Raw genomic sequence first — 21603 nt, 5'->3', positions numbered from 1 at the left:
TTTAATTATAATATTTAATTGTTTATATTTTGATTAGTTGTTTATTTAGTTGTTTGTACTAATTTAATTCTATATTGTATTTTAACAAAAATTTTATTATATCGTTTGAAATTTTTAATATTTTGATTTTGTGATAAATATAAACATAACCTAAAATTCTCTATTGACAACTTGAAGTGCTGTATTTTTCATTATTGAACTATTATTTATTTATAATATGTAAAAGTTATTATCATTCTTAAAAATTGAAAACATCTGATAAATAAAGATATTAGTGTAAAAATACAAAAAAAAAAACAAACGGAATGGCACTTTTTAAAAGTATTACACATTGTACTCGAACAGGTTAGTTTTTTAATTCATTTTACAATGTAATGCGTTATTAAATTAAATTACTTTAAAATAAAAGAATACGAGAAATATATTTTATCATTTTTAGATCTCAACATTTTAGTGAAAGGATTTAAAACTTCTTCTGTTTCATGCATTGATCAAAAATGGAGAAGAGAGTAAGTTTAAAAAAAATTAAATTGTACTTATAATTAAGATTTATTGGTTATAATTTGTTTAATTGTTTTTTTTTTGTTTTTAGGAGACGCTTAACAACGAATCCAAATGGATTTGGTCCTTTAACAAATTTACCCGATTATTCATTTAAGGATGGAAGACCAGTTCCCTTAGGTGTCAATCAAAACAGAAAATTAGTTAAAAATCGCGAATACGCTGTAAATATTTTCCATTTACTTTATTTTGTTATACTATTGAAAATTAATCAATTTTTATTAACTAAACATTTTTTTTAGGCTAAAATTGTGAAATTAGTTGGAGAAGTTGATTATGCTGTCGAACGATACAATAGATTAATAGAGGAAAAGAAAAAAGAGAGAGATGAAATTTTACGCAACAAATTAAAACCAAAAGGTCAATTATTGTTAAACAAAAATAATGATTCATAGTTTGTCATTTAATTTCTGTTATTAGTTTAGAAAATAAATTTTTTCAAATTCTAAACTTGTACTTTTCAGTAATTTTTGTTTATAAAGCTTAACATTTATTAACAAAAACAATTTAAATAAAAATATTATATTTATTAAATTATTTTATTTAGAATTAAATAATTTAAAAAAATTAAATATTAATTTTAAAAAAGTGTGGTAATAATTCAACCAATGAAAAATAAACTTACGCGTATGCGCCATTATTAATTTTTCTATTTTCTGATTGGTGGACAAATATCATGGTGCAGTCACTAGTGACTAACTTCAGAGTTTGTTTGAATAATTTGACAGTTAAAGCAGAAGGCTGCATTCTATAACAACAAAACAAGTACCTACTATTTATTTTCCTTTTTATTAATTAATTATTGTAATAGTGCAAAGTGATTATTATTTTTTAAACAAATTCTAAATGGCTGATTACTTTTATAAATTGAAGGAGAGAGGACGAATGTTAGATGATGGAATTAATAATTTAAGTGAAATTTGGAGTGCTCCGCATATTCATATTGGTGGGCACTTTAGATATGCAGTTAATGCTGGCAATAAAGAAAATTTACAAGAAACTGCAAAAGCACATGAAGCAACTGAAACGATATTAAAAACTGTCATTGAATTAAAAGTAAGAAATAAATTATTTAACCTACTTTGAATCTCGAATTGAATTTAAAAATTAATCATTTTGTTTTGTATAACAGAAAAATGTAGAAAATGATGTGACAGAAAGTAAAAAGAATTTAGAGGAAATGCGACAATTTATAAACGATTCCAGGAGTATATGCGATGATTTAATGCAACAATGTTCGGATATAGAAACTCTTTTTGTTGAAAATGGTTATGTTTCACCAAAAGAGGAAGTAGAAAATTTCAGGTATGTTAATTTATATCTATATCAATTTATTTATTTACGAAAAAAAAATGCTTTTAACTTTATTTTATTTTTAGCAATTCTGAATGTGAAAATATAAGTATAAAAAATTCTGAAAATCCATACGTGGAATCAACGCCATATATTCCGTGGAAATCAAAATTAAAACAATTTGATGCATCAACGCCAACGGAAAGAAAAATTAAAAATGAATTTGTAAAAGACGAATTTTTAACTCCTTTAACACAAATGCTTCATACAAGTAGAATAAGCAAAACAGCTAGACCAACTCCACCTGTTTTATCTCGATATTGTAAGGATTTGTAGATAAATTGAATATTTTTTATTCTAGGGATATTGTAAATATTTATATAATTGTATTTTCAATGTTATTAAAATAAAATTTTAATTTAAAAAAATATAAGCATAGTTTTAATAATTGATTTTATTAAATTAAATTTTAAAATCTTTTGTCCATTATAACTTTTTTGGCGTTTGGCAAACATAACCTCAAAATAAGCGTTCACTTCAGTGTGATGTGACTGCGTGCGTGCTTACAAATATTAAACAAATTAATAATATATTTAAGTTTAATTGCATTATGCAAAAATAAAATGAATTAATATTTATTCTGATAATGGGTAAGTTTACATATTTTACAAATAAATATAATAAATACCTAGAGAAATATAATTTTTTTGTTTCAATTTGAGGTTAGTTTTATGGATGAAATTAAAAATGTTTTTGAAATAATTTTGAAACTACAAATTTTGTTTATAATATTATTTGCAGAAAAAGAAACTAAGCATTGTCAAGGAAAAGATGTTTTCGAACGAATGAATTATTTGTATCAGGTAAACATTATTTTTCTCTCTGTTATTATACTCTTATATGGAATAAAAACTAAATAAATAAAATATTTTTCAGGCGAGTCAAAATATTGTAAATAAAAACTTACCACTGGCTTCACAATATGGCTCCTTGGTGGTTGGCTGTGCAAAGAAAGCAGTACTGCGAATGTAAGTACACCTTTTTTTTTGTTAACGTTTGTTATTAAAAATTTTTTTTTTAATCATGTACTATTTTAGGGAACCAGCTGTAAAAAGGACAATTTGTAAACGTTGTCAATCTCCGCTTATTCCTGGCAAAACAGCACGTGTTCGTTTAATATCAAAACCCACAAAAGCAATAAAGTGGACTTGTTTGGCTTGTGGAAATAATAGAAAAATTCCATCAAAAAAAGGATATAAACTTTGGTGGGATCAGCCGGAAGCTGTGAAATGTGTTTTTGATTACGCTCCAAAAAAATCTCAAAACGAATCTATTTCTGCAAAAGAAATCAAAAAAGAAACCAATACAACATTAAAGGAAAAAGAAGCAAATGATACACTTCAGAAAAAATAGAAATTAGAAATTATTTTCTTCTATTAAATTTTATCGTTCAAAACTCTAAAAAAAAAAATAATGTCTACAATTTATATTCTGTTTTCTTAACACCGGTTCTTTAAAAGTTAATACTTTTAAAGAACCGGTGTTTTGATTTAATTAAATATTAAGATTATTATTATTTAAAAATCAGTAGAAGAAAAATACAAAACATTTGTTATTAACAAATTATTCATATTATAATTTATAATGAATTACAAATAAACAAATTTAAAAAAATTCTTCGTATAATTATTTTTCCAATTTTGAAAAATGAAAACAAAAGATTATTGGGTGATTCTCTCAAAAAGAACAAATTATTTGTGCACAATTTTTGGACGAGGTTTTTGTTAAAAAATAATAACATTAATTTCAATTAATAAACATTCTCCCAGCCATACGATAAAATTCAACAAATTTTTATGGGATCACTAAAGAAAATTTCAAAAAAATGGCAAACAACTGAATTATTGAATGAAAACTAGTGTTAAAACTCCATTCCGTAACATCAGTTTTTATTTAATATTTCAGTTATTTTACCTTTTTTTAAAATTTTCTTTAGTGGTCCGATTGAAAATTGTTAAATCCTAAAGTATGGCTGACACAATTTTAAATAATTTCAATTAATTTTCATATTTTTTAACAAAATATCTTAAAAGCGTAATTTGTCCTTTTTGAGAGAATCACCCTATTGGTAAAATGATAGAAAATACTTTTTTTACAGTGTATGAATATTTTTATATTAATCGCTTACATAAAATATGTTACAATATTACAATCAGTTCATGATGAAGAAACAGACAATGTCGTCACACTACCGATGATAATGATAACCATCTAACAATAATATTAATGACAATGGATTGTACTAAATGCATTTATAGATGATCGTGTTTATTTATTCGAGTATGAGCTATTCGTACGGTGAAAGCCGTTCGCAGTTAACCTTTTTATAAAGCGAATCGCTTTTTGAACGGGGACGGCACAAGTGAGAAACTTAAAAAAAATATTTAATATTAAAAAAAAAAAAAGTTTTTTCCCGTTTGATTTTGGATACAGCGAAATCGTCTTAACTTTCTCTCTCTTTCTCTCTCGTGACAAAAAAAAAATGTAAGCACTCGAGATTCATTGCGAACGACATCCTTGTTTTTTTTACTTATCTATGATATGACTATGTCCGCCCATCATCTCACCCATAGATTCAATTTAAATTAACAATTAATTATGTTTCTTAATAAGATTCAATCACAGATTTTTTTTTTGTCAGGTTAAAAACAGACGTTGAATCTTTAATATTCAACTTAAAACTTATTATACATAACGACTAACGATATTTTTTTTTTTTTTCCCAATCTCGGCAGTGATAAACTGCAGACATTTGTTAAAACGTAACTTAGATTAAAATATATGTATATATTTTTTTTGTTTCGTTTACAAAAAAATGTGCAAACCTTTAAATATATATAATAATAATAATAATATTTAAAAATTTACAAATATATATATAACGAGAAAATAATTGTTAAATAGAAATGGGCTGGACGGAATCTACACATTTAACTATACTGGAGCCACGAGTAACTGATTATCGTCTCAGGGATGCAAATTTCAAAAAACTAAAAACAAATACAAGTAAACGAGAAGAAATTTCTCTTTTTTTTGTTTTGTGCGAATTTAATATTTCTAGTGCAGCTTTTTTTTGTTTCTTCTCATTCACTTGCCAATTTTCTATTTCTTTCTCGACAATTACAATTGTGTAATTATAATTATAACTGAGATCTAATTATAATTTATTTTCACAAAAAGTTTTGCAAAATTCTTAATGAAAATGAAAATACTTGATAGTAAATTATAATTTTGAAGAAAAAAATTTTAAAAACTTGTGCCAGTGAGAAATCAGTTACTGAGACAATTTTGTATACATATATTTGTCGTGCCAAGCTTCTGTTTTCTGAATACTGTACTTTGAGCATTTTGCTACTTGTTTCATTTATTTTTCCCCTTAAACTTTAGTTTGTCATCGTACACATATATACATGTACATAATATTGGCTATAAGGAATGTATACTTATGATTTCAATAATAATATCAACTGTTTTTTTTTTTTTTTTTCATTCTCAGTTCGAGTTCACTTTCATTTTTGCCTTCCGCTTAAAATGACAAGTTTCATGATCTCGTATAAAAAGTGTATAATGACATTCTATTATTACTACGATTATTTCATTGTATTAACATTCAATAATTAATTTCAATTTAATTTTTTTTAATTAATCAATTAATTTAATTTCATAACATGCTTTAATATATATTCAATATGAAAATTAGATAAAGCATTGATCGTCTAATAAAACAAAAGTTTTATTAGAAAAAAAATATAAAACTAATTTTTTTTTTTTTTGATCTGATAAAAAAGAGTATTCTATAAAAAAAAACTACTTCCTTCTTCTTGGAAACTCAGTCCCGTGAGAGAAAATTAGATAAAAAATAATATTCAGAAAAAAAAATCTAAATTGTCACTAATATGGAATAATAAAAAAAAAATGTATAATTGAACGCGAGTACTTACACGGAAGATTAACCATACTACCCGGTTATTGTCAAAGTGGCACATCCGTGTAAATGCAGTCGTTTTGTTTCTTTTTGTTGTTTTTTTTTTTTTCGTAAAACGTATACGAAAAAAGAGGAAGAAGAATTGAAAGCGTCCCCCCAAAATGGAGACAATTGAATAAAAAAGCTTTTCACACAAGACCGGAAACAAATTGAGGCTGTCCATCGCGATCGAGTGTTAATTGTGGCATCACGTTTGCCGATGGTTGAAATGTAGAACCTTGAAAACCCATCGCTGCTTCGTACATCTAAAATAAAGGTATTTCTTTAGTTTATTCATATTTATTTCAAATTAAATTAATAAATAAATTCCAGTGGAATAAAATTTAATTACTAATAATTAAAATTAAAAACTAATAGATTTATTATTACTAATAGTATAATTGGTAATATTAATAATGTAATTAGAAAAATTAAAGTACGTGACTCACATTACGATTTCCGGGCAAAGTTGTGTAATCAGGAGTCGTGGGACGACGTCTATTTGGCAGTGGATGTTGAATTGTCGCATAAGTATTGTCTTGAGATGTATCGCCCATACCAATACTTACATTGCTTCCTCGCCTTTCAGTGCTTAGGCCTCCTTCCGGTTCACTAAAGACCTGCATCGTCAATTCCTGTTCCTCGTACAATTTTAATTTTCTAAAAAAAAATATATTCAGTGTAAATAAATTTAACTCACATTCTTTTAAATTATTAACAAAATTTATTATTTCTTAAATAATAATATAATAAAATAAAATACATAAATTAAGCATTAAAACAAATAATATTATTTAAATATTTATTAGAAAATAAATGACTCACTGTTCGATCCACAAGGGATTTTCCGTTGTGTTTAATTCATCTATAATTTGTTTTTTAATCAAACCATCTTTCTTTCTGATGTCATTCGGAACGGTGATAACCCTACAAATTTAATTTCATAAATAATTTGTTAAATTTAAATAATTTAAAATAATAATTGATGAGTAATAATTAATCTATAATGTTAAGAACTAATTAATTATCAATTATTTACCAGTGTTTTAAGCAACAGCAAACAACTGTGACAGTAACGGCACCGACTAAAAGAACTACGAGAAGAGCAATTAAAGCTGCTAAAGCTGGATCGAATGGTTCTTCCTGAACTCCTGCATAAGCCGGCTATTAAAAGAAAATTCGATAATTTTTTTTGCCCTTAATTTTTATTAATTATAAAATTGAAAACATTTTTTTGAGAATAACCTTTCTGAATATTTTAAATTTATTATTAAATTCTTTTGATTCTCACCACAACATTGACAATTGCAAATCCAGCGTAATAATCCTTGAGAAAATCGTATTTAGCATCAATTACTTTCAACACATGTGAAATGGGAAATATTGTCTGTGTCTTTGGATTCACAACGTGCAAGTACATATCACACCTTGAATTAAAAATATTTCGAGTTTAACAAAAATTTTTTATTTATTTTTAAAAAAATATTTTTTTCACGAATTTAAATTTTCATTTTAGTGCAACGATGTTTAAATTGCTATTTGATTGATCAAAAAATTTCTTTCAATAACTCACCAATCTGTTTGAATATGTCCCGAACTGTCCACATGGTATCTAATATCATCAACAACAACTCGACTTTGTGTTGCATTTGACAATTCAGCGACAATTTCATCTCGTTGTCGATGAACTTCGGCCGGTGGTCGAGATAAAATCACTCGTATTAATTGTGAAGGCTCAAAAACCCAAACCTGCATTTAAAATCCCAATTTTTTTTTTATTTAAAATATTTAAACTATTAAAATTAAAACACAATAAAAATGAAATCAATAAATAAATTTACTCACATGAACTTTGGTAGTCGCAAATCGTTCAGGCGATGCAGTTTCCTTGGCAACAACCTCAACAATAAATCGGTCCTGATTATATTCGGCCATATATCCGCTTGTCTCCAATTTTCCCTCTTGAGTTACATTAAATGGACTTGGCACAATAGAGCCACTTGATCTTTCTGATCCGTATTTATAGAGATTTGCTCCAACTACGTAATATTGAAGTGTTCCATTATCACCGAGATCAAAATCCGTTGCTGTAACTTTTGCAACTGGCTCTTTGATATTTGCCATTGAATTAATTCCAGCATAATAATCGCTACGTTCAAAGACGGGCGGATTATCATTCTCGTCAAGAATGGCTATTGTCACATTTGTATGTCCATGCTCGGGATTTTTATTCGGATGATGTGTTGCACGTGAATCAATATAAAGATCTGGATCATTCGCTGCGAGAATTGAAAGCACATAACTATCACGCTTTTCACGATCAAAGGATTTGTTCGTATAGATACTTCCGTCAGATTTGTCAATATAAAATGCATAATCCATGTTTCCTGAAATATCAACAAAAAAAAATATAATATAAAATTTAAAATAAAATATAAAATCAAAATTTTAAATAAAATTAAATATAAAATAAGAAATTATGTAATTTGAATTTTGATTCTTTGGAAAAAATCTCACCAGTTACGATGTAGTAGTAAACTTTAGCGTGTCGGCCTTCGTCTTTGTCCTCGGCTACAACTTTGCCAACAAAATAATCCTTTGGTCTATTTTCTGGCACATTAAATGAATAACTATCTTCAAATTCGGGAACATTGTCGTTGGTGTCGACTAGTAATATTGTCAATAAACGTAATGTTTCGTAGGCCGTTGGATTACCATGATCGGTTGCTACTAGTACGAGCTTTAAAAAAAAATTTATTTATCATTATTATGCAATTACAACATCAGAATATTAAGATTCTCACCTCAAATTTGCTTTTAATTTCCCGATCGAGAATTATTTTCGCTCGCAACTCTCCAGTCTCTTCATTAATAACAAATTCCTCCGTTTCTTGAACATTTTTATTTCCAACTTTCAAATGATAACTGATCTTTCCATTCTCGCCGGAATCTTTATCGGTTGCTTTTACTGTCATAACAAGATAGTTCGGCACACCGGCATTCTAAAATAATATTTCATTATATTTTTGTTTTAATTTCTAAATATTTGTTTCTAAATATTTATTCTCACCTCGGGAACTTCAACAGTTGCATTTGTCAATTCCGGTAATATAAATTCTGGCTTGTGTTGATTCACTGATATTACTCGAATATCAACGGAACATCTGTCAGAATGTGGTCCTTTTCCGGCACCATCACGGGATTCAACTTCAATTCTATAAGTACCAGTTCTTCCCGATAATGACACGGCTGGATATAAAATTCCCGTTTCTGGATTTAAAGTGAACGAATGATCTTTGTTACCGTCTATTATTGTGTACCAAACTTCACCATTTAAACTCTCATCATTATCAACGGCTCGAACCTAAAGAATGAAAATAAATTTAATAATCATAAAAAAAAAAATTCACTTATTAATTTTTACCTGAAGTATCGGAGCAGGTGGATTAACAGGAAGATTCTCTGCCACCGACGCTCTATAACTGTGTTGTGTAAAAATAGGCCGATTATCATTAACGTCTATCAATTTAACAACAACAGTTCCTGTTGTCGATCTTCTTGAATCGATAGGTGCATCATCACTTGCCATCACGGTTATTGTAATTTCCGGTACTATTTCACGATCAAGAACTGTTGCCGCACCCACTGTTATCTCTCCAGTTTCATGACCTTAAATAAAATATTGAAAAAATTATTAACATTTTTAAATAAATAATTTTTAATTATAATTCTAATTTTTTTTTTTCCTACCAATATTGAAATCAGATGCATGTTCTCCAATTAGACTGTAACTAACGTGTCCAAATGGTCCCTCATCGGCATCAATAGCCTTAACAACAGCCACATGAGTTCCAGGTGGTGAATTTTCTTTAACCGAAGCATTATAAATTTGTTGTTCAAAAATTGGATCCTGATCGTTTACATTTATAACTGAGACGGTAACTTTCGCCGATGAAGAAAGTTGCGGAACGCCCGAATCATAAGCAACAACTGTGAATTCAAGTTGTTTTGTTTCCTCATAATCAATACGCTGACTCGTTCTTACTATTCCTGTAAAAATTAAATTACATTAAAAAATAATTTTCAAAATTCGTTCTCTTCTATCAAAATCAACTCACCGGTAACGTTATCAATGTTAAAATACGGACTCGGCGGTTCAATACTGTAACCAGCGATATTGCTGTCGGCATCAGTTGCAGTGAATGCGCCAACAACGGCTCCAGTCGGTTGTTCCTCTTGCATCTCAATGGAATAATAGGGATGCTCTTTTGTCCATGGCTTGCCAAACTCCGGTGGCAAATGATTCACATCAATAATGGTGATTATCAATGTGCCTTTACCTTGTTGTAAACTGGGAGCCGTTATATCAGTAACAACAATATTAACACTGACAGTTGCCGCAATATCACGATCCAATGGTTTCACAACTGAGACCTGACCCGTTTTCTTATCAATGGCAAAAAATTCTTTAAACGCAACTATACTACCATTAACTTGTTGTCCATTACGATCAATGGCCGTTATTGGTTCAGAGATAGCAAAATTCAATGCCTCAGGTTTTGGACTATCGGGATCAGTTGCTTTTAAAGTTGTGAAAACAGTTCCAATTGCCGTGTCTTCAGTTACTTCGGCTCTTTGAATTTCAGGCGTAAAATATGGTGATTTGTCATTACTATTCTCCACATGGATCATTAATGTTGTCGTTCCTGTTAAACTCGGCGTTCCTAAAAAATTATAAACTCAAATTTGCAAATCTAATCCAGAATTGATTTTAGCTTTTCGAATTAAATTAAATTTAGTTTTAATTAAATGGAAATATAATTACCACTGTCAAAAGCAATCACTTCAACATGATAAGTATTTCTTTCATCGTAATCCAATTTTCGTGAAACAGTAACGATTCCCGTGGTTTCATTAATGGCAAAATCATCAAAAGCACCTTTCTGAATTCTATACGTTAGCTCCGCATTTATACCACTGTCAGCGTCTGTTGCTTGCATTTCCTCAACAATAGTTCCTGAAATAATTAATTTTTCATAGAGAAAAAATATTATACAGAAAAAAAAAAAAAAAAAAAAATTTCTCCACCTACCTGGTGATGATAATTCGGGTATACTGGCTGTATAAAGATCATGTGGAAATACAGGTGAATTATTGTTAACATCACGAATTGTAATATTAACAGTTGTATTATCGGTGAATGTACCGTCACTCACTCGTACTGTAAGTGCAATCCAATCGTGACTTGAATTTGTAATATCAACAGGGCCTTTATTCGCAATTGTAATTACACCAGTGTCTGAATCAATGCTAAAAAGACCCATATTATTGCCATCGATTAGCGAATAAGTTAATTTTGATGTCTTGTCTTTGTCACGTGCTTGAACTTTTAGTTCGGGTTCAAATTTCTCAGCGCCCTCATCCACTACAGCACGATATTTATTTTGTAAAAAATGCGGTGGACTGTCATTTGCATCCGAGAGAGCAATTTTCAACGAGACACTTGTCGTTTGACCCTTGCCATCGTCATCTGTTGCCTGTTTGAAAATGAAATTTCAAATTCAATTTAAATAACAAATTGAACATCCAAAAACTTGACTCAAATAATTAATTGTACAAAAATATGAAAAATATTGAGATAAAGCTATATTTTTAATTTTTTTTAATTGAAAACTATTTTTAAATAGTAGATATAATTTATTGTTTATGATTTGATTTGGAAAAAAAAATTTAATAAATTGTTTTAGTTCTGTATACAATTTATATTTAAAAATTAAAATATTTAAAATTAAAAATTAAATTAAAAAAAAAGTTAACGTTTTAAATTATTTTGCATTATTGTAGAGAAAATTACTTACCTTGTAATTTAGGAAGTACTCGGATTGTTCTTCAAAATCGAGACAGGGTGAAGTTCCAGGTGTAGGACAAGCCGCGACGGTAATACTACCAGTTTTTTTATCCACTGCAAAATGTTCAGCACCTTGACCAATTAATTGATAAATAATTCCCGCAACACCAAATCTGTAAATTTTCAAAAACCAAAAAAATTAAATATAATAAATAGTTATTTATTTCTAGTTATTATAAAATAATTATAAAACTTGTTTTAATTTTAAATTTTCGTTTTTTAAACTAAAAAATCTGATTTTAGTACAATTTTGTTTTATTTACAATTTCATACTTAATTTCTGTGAATCGATTTAAAAATCGAAATTAAGAAAAAAATGTGAATAAATAAAATGAAAATTCAAATAGCAAATATTCACATACCGTCCACTATCACGATCTTTAGCAGTAATTGTTGCAATTGAACTACCCGGGGTCGCAGTTTCAGAAACAAGGGCCGTGTAGGTTGGACTTGCAAATGAAGGCGCGTTGTCGTTAGCATCGATAATGCTGACGGTCACGGTTGCAGTCGATGATAGCTTTGGATTAGTGTGGACCTCTCTTGCAATCACCTGCAAAAAAGAATTAAGCAAATAAATGGAAATGAAAATCGGTTATTTTAACGATCTTTTAAAGAAAAGAGCAAATTTAATTCTACTGTATATGCAAGTCAAGAAAACCAAATAACAACTTTTTTTTTCTCAATTTCATCCCTTGAAATAGAAACAGAGAGAGAGAGAGGGAATCAAGTTTAGCCAGCGGCGTGAAGTAATTATATTACAAGTTACCCACCAGAATGATAAACTTCCTCTGGTTAGGATTCTCGTAGTCTAGGGAGCCGTTGGTCACACGTATATTGACCGAGGTACTTCCGGTCGCTTGGGTCGGCTCAACAGCAAATGCACCGGTTATATCTTCTAATTCCAAGGAAAATACAGAATTCGATCCCTGAAAAATGAAAAATGAAGTTAAATCAAAAAAGAAGTAAAAAAAATAAATAAATAAAAAAAGGAAAATAGAATTAAAATAAATTTTCCTTACCACGTCAGGATCCTTGACAGTCATGTCCAAATGTGGAAGTGGAGTGCCATCGGGAACATTCTCGGGAATTTCAATGTTGTACTCGCGCTGATTGAAGGAAGGTGGTTCATCATTGACATCTTTGATGGTCACAGTGGCTTCCGCCGTCGAAACTGTCGACGCATCGTTTCCTGGCACTCCGTCGATTACCTCTCGTGCCTTAACCGTCAACGTCAGAACACCAGTCGAATCCTGCAAAGCCTCTCTATCCAGTGGTTTGGCTGTTCTCAATTCACCACTCACTGGATCCAACAGGAAGTAATCAAATGGATCTGCAGAACGTATATTAAAATAAAATTTCTAATTTTTTCTTTCATTGAAATTTTATTTTTATGAATAAAAAAAAATATTCTAGAAAATAATGACACTTTTATATATCATTTTAATGAAAGAAATATCGTAAATTTTATCGTTTTAAGACAAAAACAGTTACAAAGATAAAAAAAACAAGAATCGTATATATGACAACAAAGATTTTTAAATGCCACTTACTTGTGACGAGCTCATAAAAGATCTTTCTCGGCATCCCTCTGTCGCCGTCTCTAGCTTTTACTGTCATGACCAAAGTGCCAATGGGATCATCTTCACGAACAACTCCAGTGAGAGAATCCAAAAATTCCGGTGGGCTATTTTGAATATCCGCCACTTTGATCTCGACACCCGTTGTTTTATTATTCAATCCATCCTAAATTTTTACAAAAAAAAAAAAAAAAATGTTTCAATACTATCAGAAAAATGTTTCAAGCAAAAAAAGTAGTTTTTAAAAATTAAAATCCTAAAATAAAAAAAAAAATTCTAAGCAAAAAAAGAAGTTTTAAATATAGATAAATAATTAAAATTCTCGACTCTTGAAAACTATTTCCTACATAACGAAATTTTCAATAAAACAATTTTCGTCAGACATGAAAGAGAATTTTTCAGAATATTTACTTTCAGTAGAAATTTTTTTTTTTGATAAAGTAAATTAAGTAAATAATTTTGACTATATGTACTCGCGAAGAGGATGCAAATGAAGTAGGATTTTTTTTTTTATTCTATGAGAAATACGCGCAAAGAGACCAAAAAGCAAAGTTTGTGATAGCAATTAGTGTTTCTGAGTATATTATGAGTATTAATTAGTTCTGCTGCTCGTTTACATATACGCAACCGTCTGAGACGAAGAATTTTCTATGTATATATATACTAAGAAGGAAGAAGAAGAAACAGTCTCTCGTAATTTATATCAATTTTCTAGTTCCACTCACGCTCGCCATGAGAAGCAGCTGGTAGAAAGGTCTCTCTTTGTAGTCAAGAGGCTGTCGCAAAACCAGAGCACCCACGTACATGTTCTCGCTTTTCTCCACATCTTTAATTCCAAACTTTACACAAGCATCGGGAAACTGTAACATATCGAAGTTCAATAAAGTTTCACAAGTTTTCAAGTATAACTTTTCCTCTTCATCCCCTTTTTTTCAAAGGGAATGAAATATTGTTTTCACACTCTATACATCGAGATATATATTTTTTTTATATTAAATTATATTATTTTATGAATTTATTTTCCAAATTTGTTTTTTTATTTTTGCGTAGGTTTTGAATTATTTTAATATTTTATACTTCTTGAATTAGTTTTTCAATTTTCAACTATTTGGCAAAAAAAAAAAAATAAAAATCTAATTTCTGAATTTATTTTATTGATTCATTTTGTATTTATCGATTTTTGTATGGATCATTTACTTGCTTTCATTGACTTAATTTATTTTATTTGTTTAAATCATCATTTTATTTGCCAAAGTCATTTTTATTGATTTAATTCAATTTTATTCATTTTATTTGCTTGACTAGGTTTACTTGATATTCTATTGACTATTTTCTTGATTCCATGTTTATTGGCTCGATTTAGAAAAATGAAGAAAAGTAATAATAAAAATTTAATAATAAATGAACAATTATTATTATATAATAATAAAATGCTTGGTCTGTCCTTCTGTCCTAACTTGAAGTTGGCCTTTTCTGATTTCACGTGTTTTTTTGAATAGTAATCTTATGACGTGTCAAATTTTGACAATTCTTTTTCTCATTTTTGCCAAAGTTGTATAATTGTGTTTCCAAATTTCGGAATAAGTTTCTTTAAAATTCCAAATTCGAAAATTCGTTTACCAACGAAATTTTTTTTAAAGTTGTATATTGATTCAAAAATTGTATACAAATACAAAAAATTTATGATGAGAAAAAAAATGCGCCAGGAAATTTCGTACAAGATAGTAATTTGAAAAAAATTTATTTTTAAAAATTAATTTTTAAGGTACCAGGGGCCAACGATTACCTATTAAATATTAATTATAAAAACACAGGCCTCGAATCAACTTAAAGACACAAAAAAGTCGTTTTAGTTGATTTATATTCCAAAAAAAAGTGGATTTGTTTTTTATTTTAACAAAAATATTTTACAGATTTTTAAATAAAATTTTTTTTTTAATAATAATCCTTTTCGAAGGGTTAAAGTTGAAATTTTTAGAAATAATTAAATTTCAAAAGATATTGTTAATTTTCAAACAATTATTAAATTTTACAGAACTAAAAATAATTTATCAAACAATTTTTGGAAAACATTTTTTAAATTTAATTGAATTTTCAAAGATTTAAAATTGAGATTTTTGAAATTAATTGAAACTTTAAGTGATTTTTAATTAAAATTTTAGATGATTTCACTAAAAATTTATTAGAAAATGCGGACAAAATACAATAATTTGAAAATCATTTTTAATTGAAAAATCGTTTCAGATTAATTAATTTTGAATAGAAATTTTAGAAAATAATTGAATTTTATTTCATTTTAAATTGAAAACTTGGTAAATAATTAAATTTTAAATTGAAAATTTTGGATAATTATTGGATTTTTAATTGATTTTGAATTAAAATTTCGGGTAATAATAGAATTTTAGTTTATTTTGAATTGAAATTTTTAAATAATAATTCAATTTTATTGTGATATTTTTTTTTTAAATTATAAACAATTGTTAAATTTCATAAAAATTTTAATTAAAAAATAATTTTGATATAATTGAATTTATGATGTATTTCATTAAAATTATTAAAAATAATTAATTTAGTGAAGAATCATTTTAGTTCAAAATTTGTTAAATAATTGAATTGAAGAAGATCTGAAGAAGATCTACATTTTATAATAAAAAAATGTATTTTATTTAAATTTTTTTCAAATGTAAAAAAAAATGTCGCATTTTATTAAAATAAGTCGATAAAAGTCGTATTTTTGAAAAAATAAATGAATAAAATAAAAAATAAATAATTGAACAAAAGAAAATTAATTATTAGAAAAATTGAAAAATAAATGAAAATTTGTTGAAAAAGGAAAGAAATCAAAAATCTAATGAAAATTGTTGGTGGAAAGTATAAAAATAGGGTTAATGGTAATCTTAAATTTAATACAGTTCACATCACTTTTTACTGATATATCTCTATGTTATTGTCAAAGCAAGAGAGACAGTAAAGCGTGATGCCATAAAGACGGCGGACAGTTATTTAAAAGGGTTTGCAGTTTTATTGCTCGTATAACGTCCTGCTGAATTCATCAAGCGGATATGATATAGACGTACACATCCTTCCACTCTTTCAACAAAGACAGAGAAAGAGCCAAGAATTTTCTCTATATTTTCAAAAAAAAAAAAAAAAAAAAATATTCCTTATATTCAAATAACATACATATTTATGAATCATTACTTCAACTTTCTCATTATACTTAAATTCTCAAATAAAAACGTGTAACAAAAAATGATTTTCTTCAATAATTTAAACGTAAAAAAAAAATTGAACTTTTTTTTTCCAAATAATAGTCCTGTTTATTAAATTTTTAATTAACTTCAGTTTACGATTTAATTGAATTTTCATATTCCATCTCCTCCTATATTTTGATTTTAACATCTGGATTTTAATTAAAATTAAATTTTCTCCTTTGATTTCATTTTAATTATATATATTTAATTTTAGTTCTAAATTTTGAATTTAATTTTTATATTGTCGAGCTTTATATTACATTTTCAATTTAATTTCTTTAAATTAATATAAGAGATTTTATTTTCATTCATAACAAAAAAGTATAATAAAATAAAAATCTCTGTTTCAAATGCTATATAAAAGAATTTGAAGTTTCCAATTTTCAGAAAGTATACAAAAAAAAAAGATCAATTTTTCAATTCGAAAGTTTAAAGCTTCAGAAAACTTTTCGAGAATATTTTTGCAAATTTCATTTCATATTTTACGATCATAAAAATTTATTATCGAATTATTTCGATTTGAAATTTGGAATTTCGTTTCAAAAATGTAGAAATTTTTAGTAGAATATTTTTTTTTTAGTAAAATATTTTTTAGTAGAAATTAATTAGTGGCTTACTTGAGGTTGTGGTATACATGTAAGTTCAATGTTTTCACCAACCAAATCGGGATCAGTGACTTTAATTGCAGGTAATATAGTTGTATTAACTGGTGTGTCTTCAACAGCAACTGCTTCATATGGTGTGCCTTCAAATTGTGGAGGATTATCATTTTCATCGAGAACAATAACATATGCATCGACTCCAACTATATTTGGTTGTTGTCCAGCAGGAACTTGATCCTCCAAAGTTACTCGAAATCGGATAGTGTCATTCTCCTGAAATCAGAGACGAAAGAAATTTTTTTTTTTTATAATTTGATCTCTTCATCAATATAAAAGCTTTTAGATAAAAATAAACAAATTGCAATCTGATATTCTATGCTTAGACATCAGAGAAAATTGCTTTTCTTTTTTTTTTATCGAGTATCGTATAGAAAATGTTATTAAAATTATATACCAAAAAAAAAAAAAATCGAAAACTTATTTTTAATTAGTTTTTAAATAAAAATATTTTTTGGTTACAATTCATTTAAAAATTTGTCATTCACTTCCAAATACTGAAAATAACAGGAAATAAGTATCCACTTGAACTTTGTAAGTTTAACATGTTGGCCGTATTCTTGAAAAAAAAAAAAAACTTGAAAAGGCAAAACTTTTGAAATCGAGAGATATGCAAAAAGTTGGCAGATATTCAAATTTCGCATCTCACGACATTTCATATACATATATGTATATGTATATGTGTTAGCTCGGGATTTTCCGGAAGTGAAGCGATCATACATGATCCAGTTGGCTTCTCTCTCTCTCTATTTCTCTTTTTCTCATTCTCTTTCTTCTTTTCGCATTTGTCGGATAATTCGCTCCACATTCTTCGGCTTCCTGTCTGGCCCAGATGGTAGCGCAGTTGAAAAGGCGAATAACACAATAATACCTGTGTACATGCCTGGCAACGTGAATTGCTTTACATAGCAGAAACTACAAAGTGAACTTTTAATTTTCTCAAACTCGAAACGATAAATTCGCATTGAGCCTCTCTTTTCCGCCTCAAATCACGTTTCCCCATTTCTTTGAAAAATAAAAATACATTAAATCTTCATTATTCTTTTTTTTTTTTAAGGAAAATTGCCAATCTCTATTTTCCCTACTATTTATCATTTAAAAAAAAACAAATTGTTTACAAAATAATGTAAAATTATAAAAATATTTAAAAAAAAAAAATGATTTACATATATGCAATTTGAAAATATTTTACAGTATAATGAACTTTTTCCAATGCTAAACTGAATATATACAGGAAAAATGAGATTCCGTTGAATAAAAATGTGACAAAAGATGAATAATTGATGATTTATATTGTAAAGTAAATTATTAAAAGTTCTACTCGAATGTCATAGTGTATATTTTAAGTAAAAAGCAAATTTCAAGAGCGAAAACAAAATGATTTATGACATTTAAAATTGAGATAGGACGAGAGTACTCTTTTTTTTTTTTTGCTTGTGTAAAATGTGAGATAAAATATAAAATACAACCGATGGTTTGATTCCAATGTAAATCTCTCTTTTTTTTCGAGAAAAAAAAATTTTTTTTTTTACGAGATAGCTAAATTGACGTTCATCATTCTAAAAATACAAGTATATCACATAATAGAATTTATGGATGTTGGGATAAAACTTTGCAAATAATAGAAGTAGATTGAAAAATAAATAATATAATATAATAATCTCCTATATTGAAATTCCATGAAATTCTATTACATAAAGCTTTTCCCTCGACTTTTCCGAAATAAAAATTAAAATGAAAATTCAATGCGAAATTTAAATTTCTATGAATTTCAAGAAGAATTAAAAATTTGAAATTAATTTTTCTTGGAATAATATTTATGCATCAAACACGATGGAGAAGAACAACTTTTGCTAACGCACATACGCCAAAAATTTTAATCAAGGAAGCAGTCGAGTGTTAATTTAATGATGAGATAAAGTTAAACCAAATTTAAAGTTACCTTTAAACTTCTTAATGGAAGGAAACAAGAAATTTGCTTTGATGAGTGACCCAATTTAATTAACTCTTCAACAAGAAATTTAGTTTTCATTTAATTTAAATTGACAAAAAAAAAACAAAAACACTAAGAATAACTGACTAATGCAATTATTGCAATTCGGATTTTTTTCATAAAATTTGAGAGTAAGTAGCTCAAGACCTGTAGGTCTCTAAACAAATGAGACACACATTTTTTTTGTTTACAACTCTGGGGATAATATCTTCCACGTATTCTTGAAAAACTATTTGGAAAATTTGAAATTTCAAAATTTTTTGTCCAGTTTGGTCCATCGTAGCTCGGATGCTGTTAGTCCATTCAAAAAGCGTTTAATAGATTTTTTGTAGAATACCATCTGGGGATAAATTTCCTCTTATTATTGAGACTTGATATCGAAAATTGAAATTTTTTCGACTTTTGGTTCATTCTAGCTCGGATGCTGTTGGTCCATTGAAAAAGTGCTTTATATATATTTTTTTCTAGAGCACTATCTGGGGATAACCCTCCTGATGTTCCCGAGACTTTATTTTGAAAATTTCGAAATTTGGTTTCCACTTTGGTCCATCGTAGCTCTGATGCTGTTGGTCCATTTAAAAAGCATCCAATAGATATTTTGTAGAATACTGTCTGGGGATAAATTTCCTCTTATTCTCGAGACTTGATATCGAAAATTGAAATTTTTTCGACTTTCGGTCCATCGTAGCTCGGAAGCTGACAGTCCACTTTTGGTCCATTCTAACTCGGATGCTCTTGGTCCATTTAAAAATAGTCCAAAACATTTTTTTGTAGAGCACCATCTTGGGATAAATTTCCTCTTATTCTCGAGACTTGATATCGAAAATTGAAATTTTTTTGACTTTCGGTCCATCGTAGCTCGAAAGCTGACGGTCCACTTTTGGTCCATTCTAACTCGGATGCTGTTGGTCCATTTAAAAATAGTCCAAAACATTTTTTTGTAGAGCACCATCTTGGGATAAATTTCCTCTTATTCTCGAGACTTGATATCGAAAATTGAAATTTTTTTGACTTTCGGTCCATCGTAGCTCGAAAGCTGACGGTCCACTTTTGGTCCATTCTAACTCGGATGCTGTTGGTCCATTTAAAAATAGTCCAAAACATTTTTTTGTAGAGCACCATCTTGGGATAAATTTCCTCTTATTCCCGAGACTTTATTTTGAAAATTTGAGATTTTTGGTCCATTTTAGCTCGGATGCTGTTGGTCCATTGAAAAAGTGCTTTATATATATATTTTTTTTACTAGAGCACTATCTGGGGATAACCCTCCCGATGTTCCCGAGACTTTATCTTGAAAATTTCGAAATTTTTTTCACTTTGGTCCATCGTAACTCGGATGCTGTTGGTCCATTCAAAAAGCATCCAATAGATATTTTGTAGAATACTATCTGGGCATAAATTTCCTGTTATTCTCGAGACTTGATATCGAAAATTGAAATTTTTTCGACTTTTGGTCCATCGTAGCTCGGATTCTGTTGGTCCATTCAAAAAGTGACCCATACATTTTTTCTAGAGAAAATTCTTGAAAATATTATCATAGTATTCCCGAGGGAATATCTTAAAAATGTTAAATACCGAAATTTTTTTTTTATAACGTCAAATGAATATAAATTTTTCAATTTTCAAATCATATATATATAGAAGAATTATTCTCACCTCACGATTAAGTGGTTTGGCGAGAGATATAACGCCAGTTTGTGGATTAACGATAAACTTGTCAGTTAACTGAATTCCATACTTGACAGGTGAACCCTCTGGATCGTGTGCTTTTAATGTGAAGACCTTGGTTCCGACAGGTGTTGACTCGGGAAGTGTCAATCCCATTGGATATCCACCTGCTGCCAAAACTGGTGGCTCGTTTACATTGCTTCCAACTGAAACGATTACATGTAAATTAGAATCTTTTTTTTGGTTTCAGATTTTTTTTTTTTGACAAAAATATGTAAAAGTAAAAATAAAATTTTTTTCAAATAATTATTAGATATAAGAAAAAAAATTATTTGATACAAATAAATCGATTACTTGACTATTATATATCAAATTATTTATTTAAATAATTTTTGGTATATTTGTTTTATACAGAGAAATTATTGATTACAGTTTATTAAATTCAAATAAAAATTATTTGGTCCAGGTAAATATTTATTTAAATAATTTTTGGTATATTTGTTTCATACACAGAAATTATTGATTACAGTTTATTAAATTCAAATAAAAATTTATTGGTCCAGGTAAATATTTATTTAATAAGAAAATTAGTATTGGAATGAAATAATTTTTTTTTATTGTGATTTAAAAAAATCGGAGATATAAAAAAATAGAATTCGATCATAG

At 27.9% G+C, this 21603-nt stretch overlaps 4 protein-coding genes across 4 annotated transcripts in view; 3 read left to right on the top strand and 1 right to left on the bottom strand.

The window, feature by feature from the left end:
• Positions 1-149: 149 nt before the first annotated feature.
• On the top strand, positions 150-1011 carry LOC127284716 (39S ribosomal protein L52, mitochondrial). The gene is made up of 4 exons (XM_051310335.1): positions 150-345; positions 440-509; positions 593-725; positions 804-1011. Exons 1-4 carry the CDS (start codon positions 306-308, stop codon positions 954-956), a joined length of 396 nt encoding a protein of 131 aa, XP_051166292.1. The 5' UTR covers positions 150-305; the 3' UTR covers positions 957-1011.
• Positions 1012-1278: 267 nt separating this feature from the next.
• LOC127284488 (uncharacterized) lies at positions 1279-2287 on the top strand. Its single transcript, XM_051309933.1, has 3 exons — positions 1279-1617; positions 1694-1866; positions 1941-2287. Exons 1-3 carry the CDS (start codon positions 1408-1410, stop codon positions 2188-2190), a joined length of 633 nt encoding a protein of 210 aa, XP_051165890.1. The 5' UTR covers positions 1279-1407; the 3' UTR covers positions 2191-2287.
• Positions 2288-2367: 80 nt separating this feature from the next.
• On the top strand, positions 2368-3337 carry LOC127284489 (uncharacterized). The gene is made up of 4 exons (XM_051309934.1): positions 2368-2504; positions 2656-2717; positions 2791-2882; positions 2952-3337. The coding sequence occupies exons 1-4, from the start codon at positions 2501-2503 to the stop codon at positions 3265-3267; spliced, it is 474 nt and encodes a 157-aa protein (XP_051165891.1). The 5' UTR covers positions 2368-2500; the 3' UTR covers positions 3268-3337.
• Positions 3338-4939: 1602 nt separating this feature from the next.
• Positions 4940-21603, bottom strand: part of LOC127284651 (cadherin-87A) — a 92823-nt gene continuing 76159 nt past the window's right edge. Inside the window, exons 3-25 of the mRNA XM_051310200.1 lie at positions 20926-21143; positions 17235-17492; positions 14089-14223; positions 13337-13529; positions 12806-13116; positions 12557-12712; positions 12149-12336; positions 11737-11899; positions 10971-11415; positions 10704-10895; positions 9997-10602; positions 9629-9928; positions 9303-9547; positions 8949-9242; positions 8683-8880; positions 8396-8618; positions 7724-8265; positions 7452-7627; positions 7170-7305; positions 6918-7042; positions 6704-6805; positions 6328-6538; positions 4940-6144 (exon numbers count right to left, since the gene is read on the bottom strand). Coding sequence (XP_051166157.1) covers positions 6028-6144; positions 6328-6538; positions 6704-6805; positions 6918-7042; positions 7170-7305; positions 7452-7627; positions 7724-8265; positions 8396-8618; positions 8683-8880; positions 8949-9242; positions 9303-9547; positions 9629-9928; positions 9997-10602; positions 10704-10895; positions 10971-11415; positions 11737-11899; positions 12149-12336; positions 12557-12712; positions 12806-13116; positions 13337-13529; positions 14089-14223; positions 17235-17492; positions 20926-21143 — 5534 coding nt within the window. The 3' untranslated portion in view covers positions 4940-6027. The remainder of the gene's footprint in view (positions 6145-6327; positions 6539-6703; positions 6806-6917; positions 7043-7169; positions 7306-7451; positions 7628-7723; positions 8266-8395; positions 8619-8682; positions 8881-8948; positions 9243-9302; positions 9548-9628; positions 9929-9996; positions 10603-10703; positions 10896-10970; positions 11416-11736; positions 11900-12148; positions 12337-12556; positions 12713-12805; positions 13117-13336; positions 13530-14088; positions 14224-17234; positions 17493-20925; positions 21144-21603) is intronic.

Source organism: Leptopilina boulardi, unplaced genomic scaffold, assembly GCF_019393585.1.
Source record: "Leptopilina boulardi isolate dan_hultmark-lab unplaced genomic scaffold, ZJU_Lbou_2.1 LbouV2_325, whole genome shotgun sequence".
Classification (NCBI taxonomy): domain Eukaryota; kingdom Metazoa; phylum Arthropoda; class Insecta; order Hymenoptera; family Figitidae; genus Leptopilina; species Leptopilina boulardi.
The sequence above is the reverse complement of the archived record's forward strand: the minus strand, read 5'-3'. Positions and strand labels throughout refer to the sequence as shown.

Coding starts and splice junctions, on each gene's coding strand:
- LOC127284488 (XM_051309933.1), top strand. CDS start 1,408: ATGGCTGATTACTTTTATAAATTGAAGGAGAGAGGACGAATGTTAGAT. Junction 1,618..1,693: donor AAACTGTCATTGAATTAAAA/GTAAGAAATAAA, acceptor TTTGTATAACAG/AAAAATGTAGAAAATGATGT. Junction 1,867..1,940: donor GAGGAAGTAGAAAATTTCAG/GTATGTTAATTT, acceptor TTTTATTTTTAG/CAATTCTGAATGTGAAAATA.
- LOC127284489 (XM_051309934.1), top strand. Junction 2,718..2,790: donor GAATGAATTATTTGTATCAG/GTAAACATTATT, acceptor AATATTTTTCAG/GCGAGTCAAAATATTGTAAA. Junction 2,883..2,951: donor AAGAAAGCAGTACTGCGAAT/GTAAGTACACCT, acceptor GTACTATTTTAG/GGAACCAGCTGTAAAAAGGA.
- LOC127284716 (XM_051310335.1), top strand. CDS start 306: ATGGCACTTTTTAAAAGTATTACACATTGTACTCGAACAG. Junction 346..439: donor TACACATTGTACTCGAACAG/GTTAGTTTTTTA, acceptor TATCATTTTTAG/ATCTCAACATTTTAGTGAAA. Junction 726..803: donor TTAAAAATCGCGAATACGCT/GTAAATATTTTC, acceptor CATTTTTTTTAG/GCTAAAATTGTGAAATTAGT.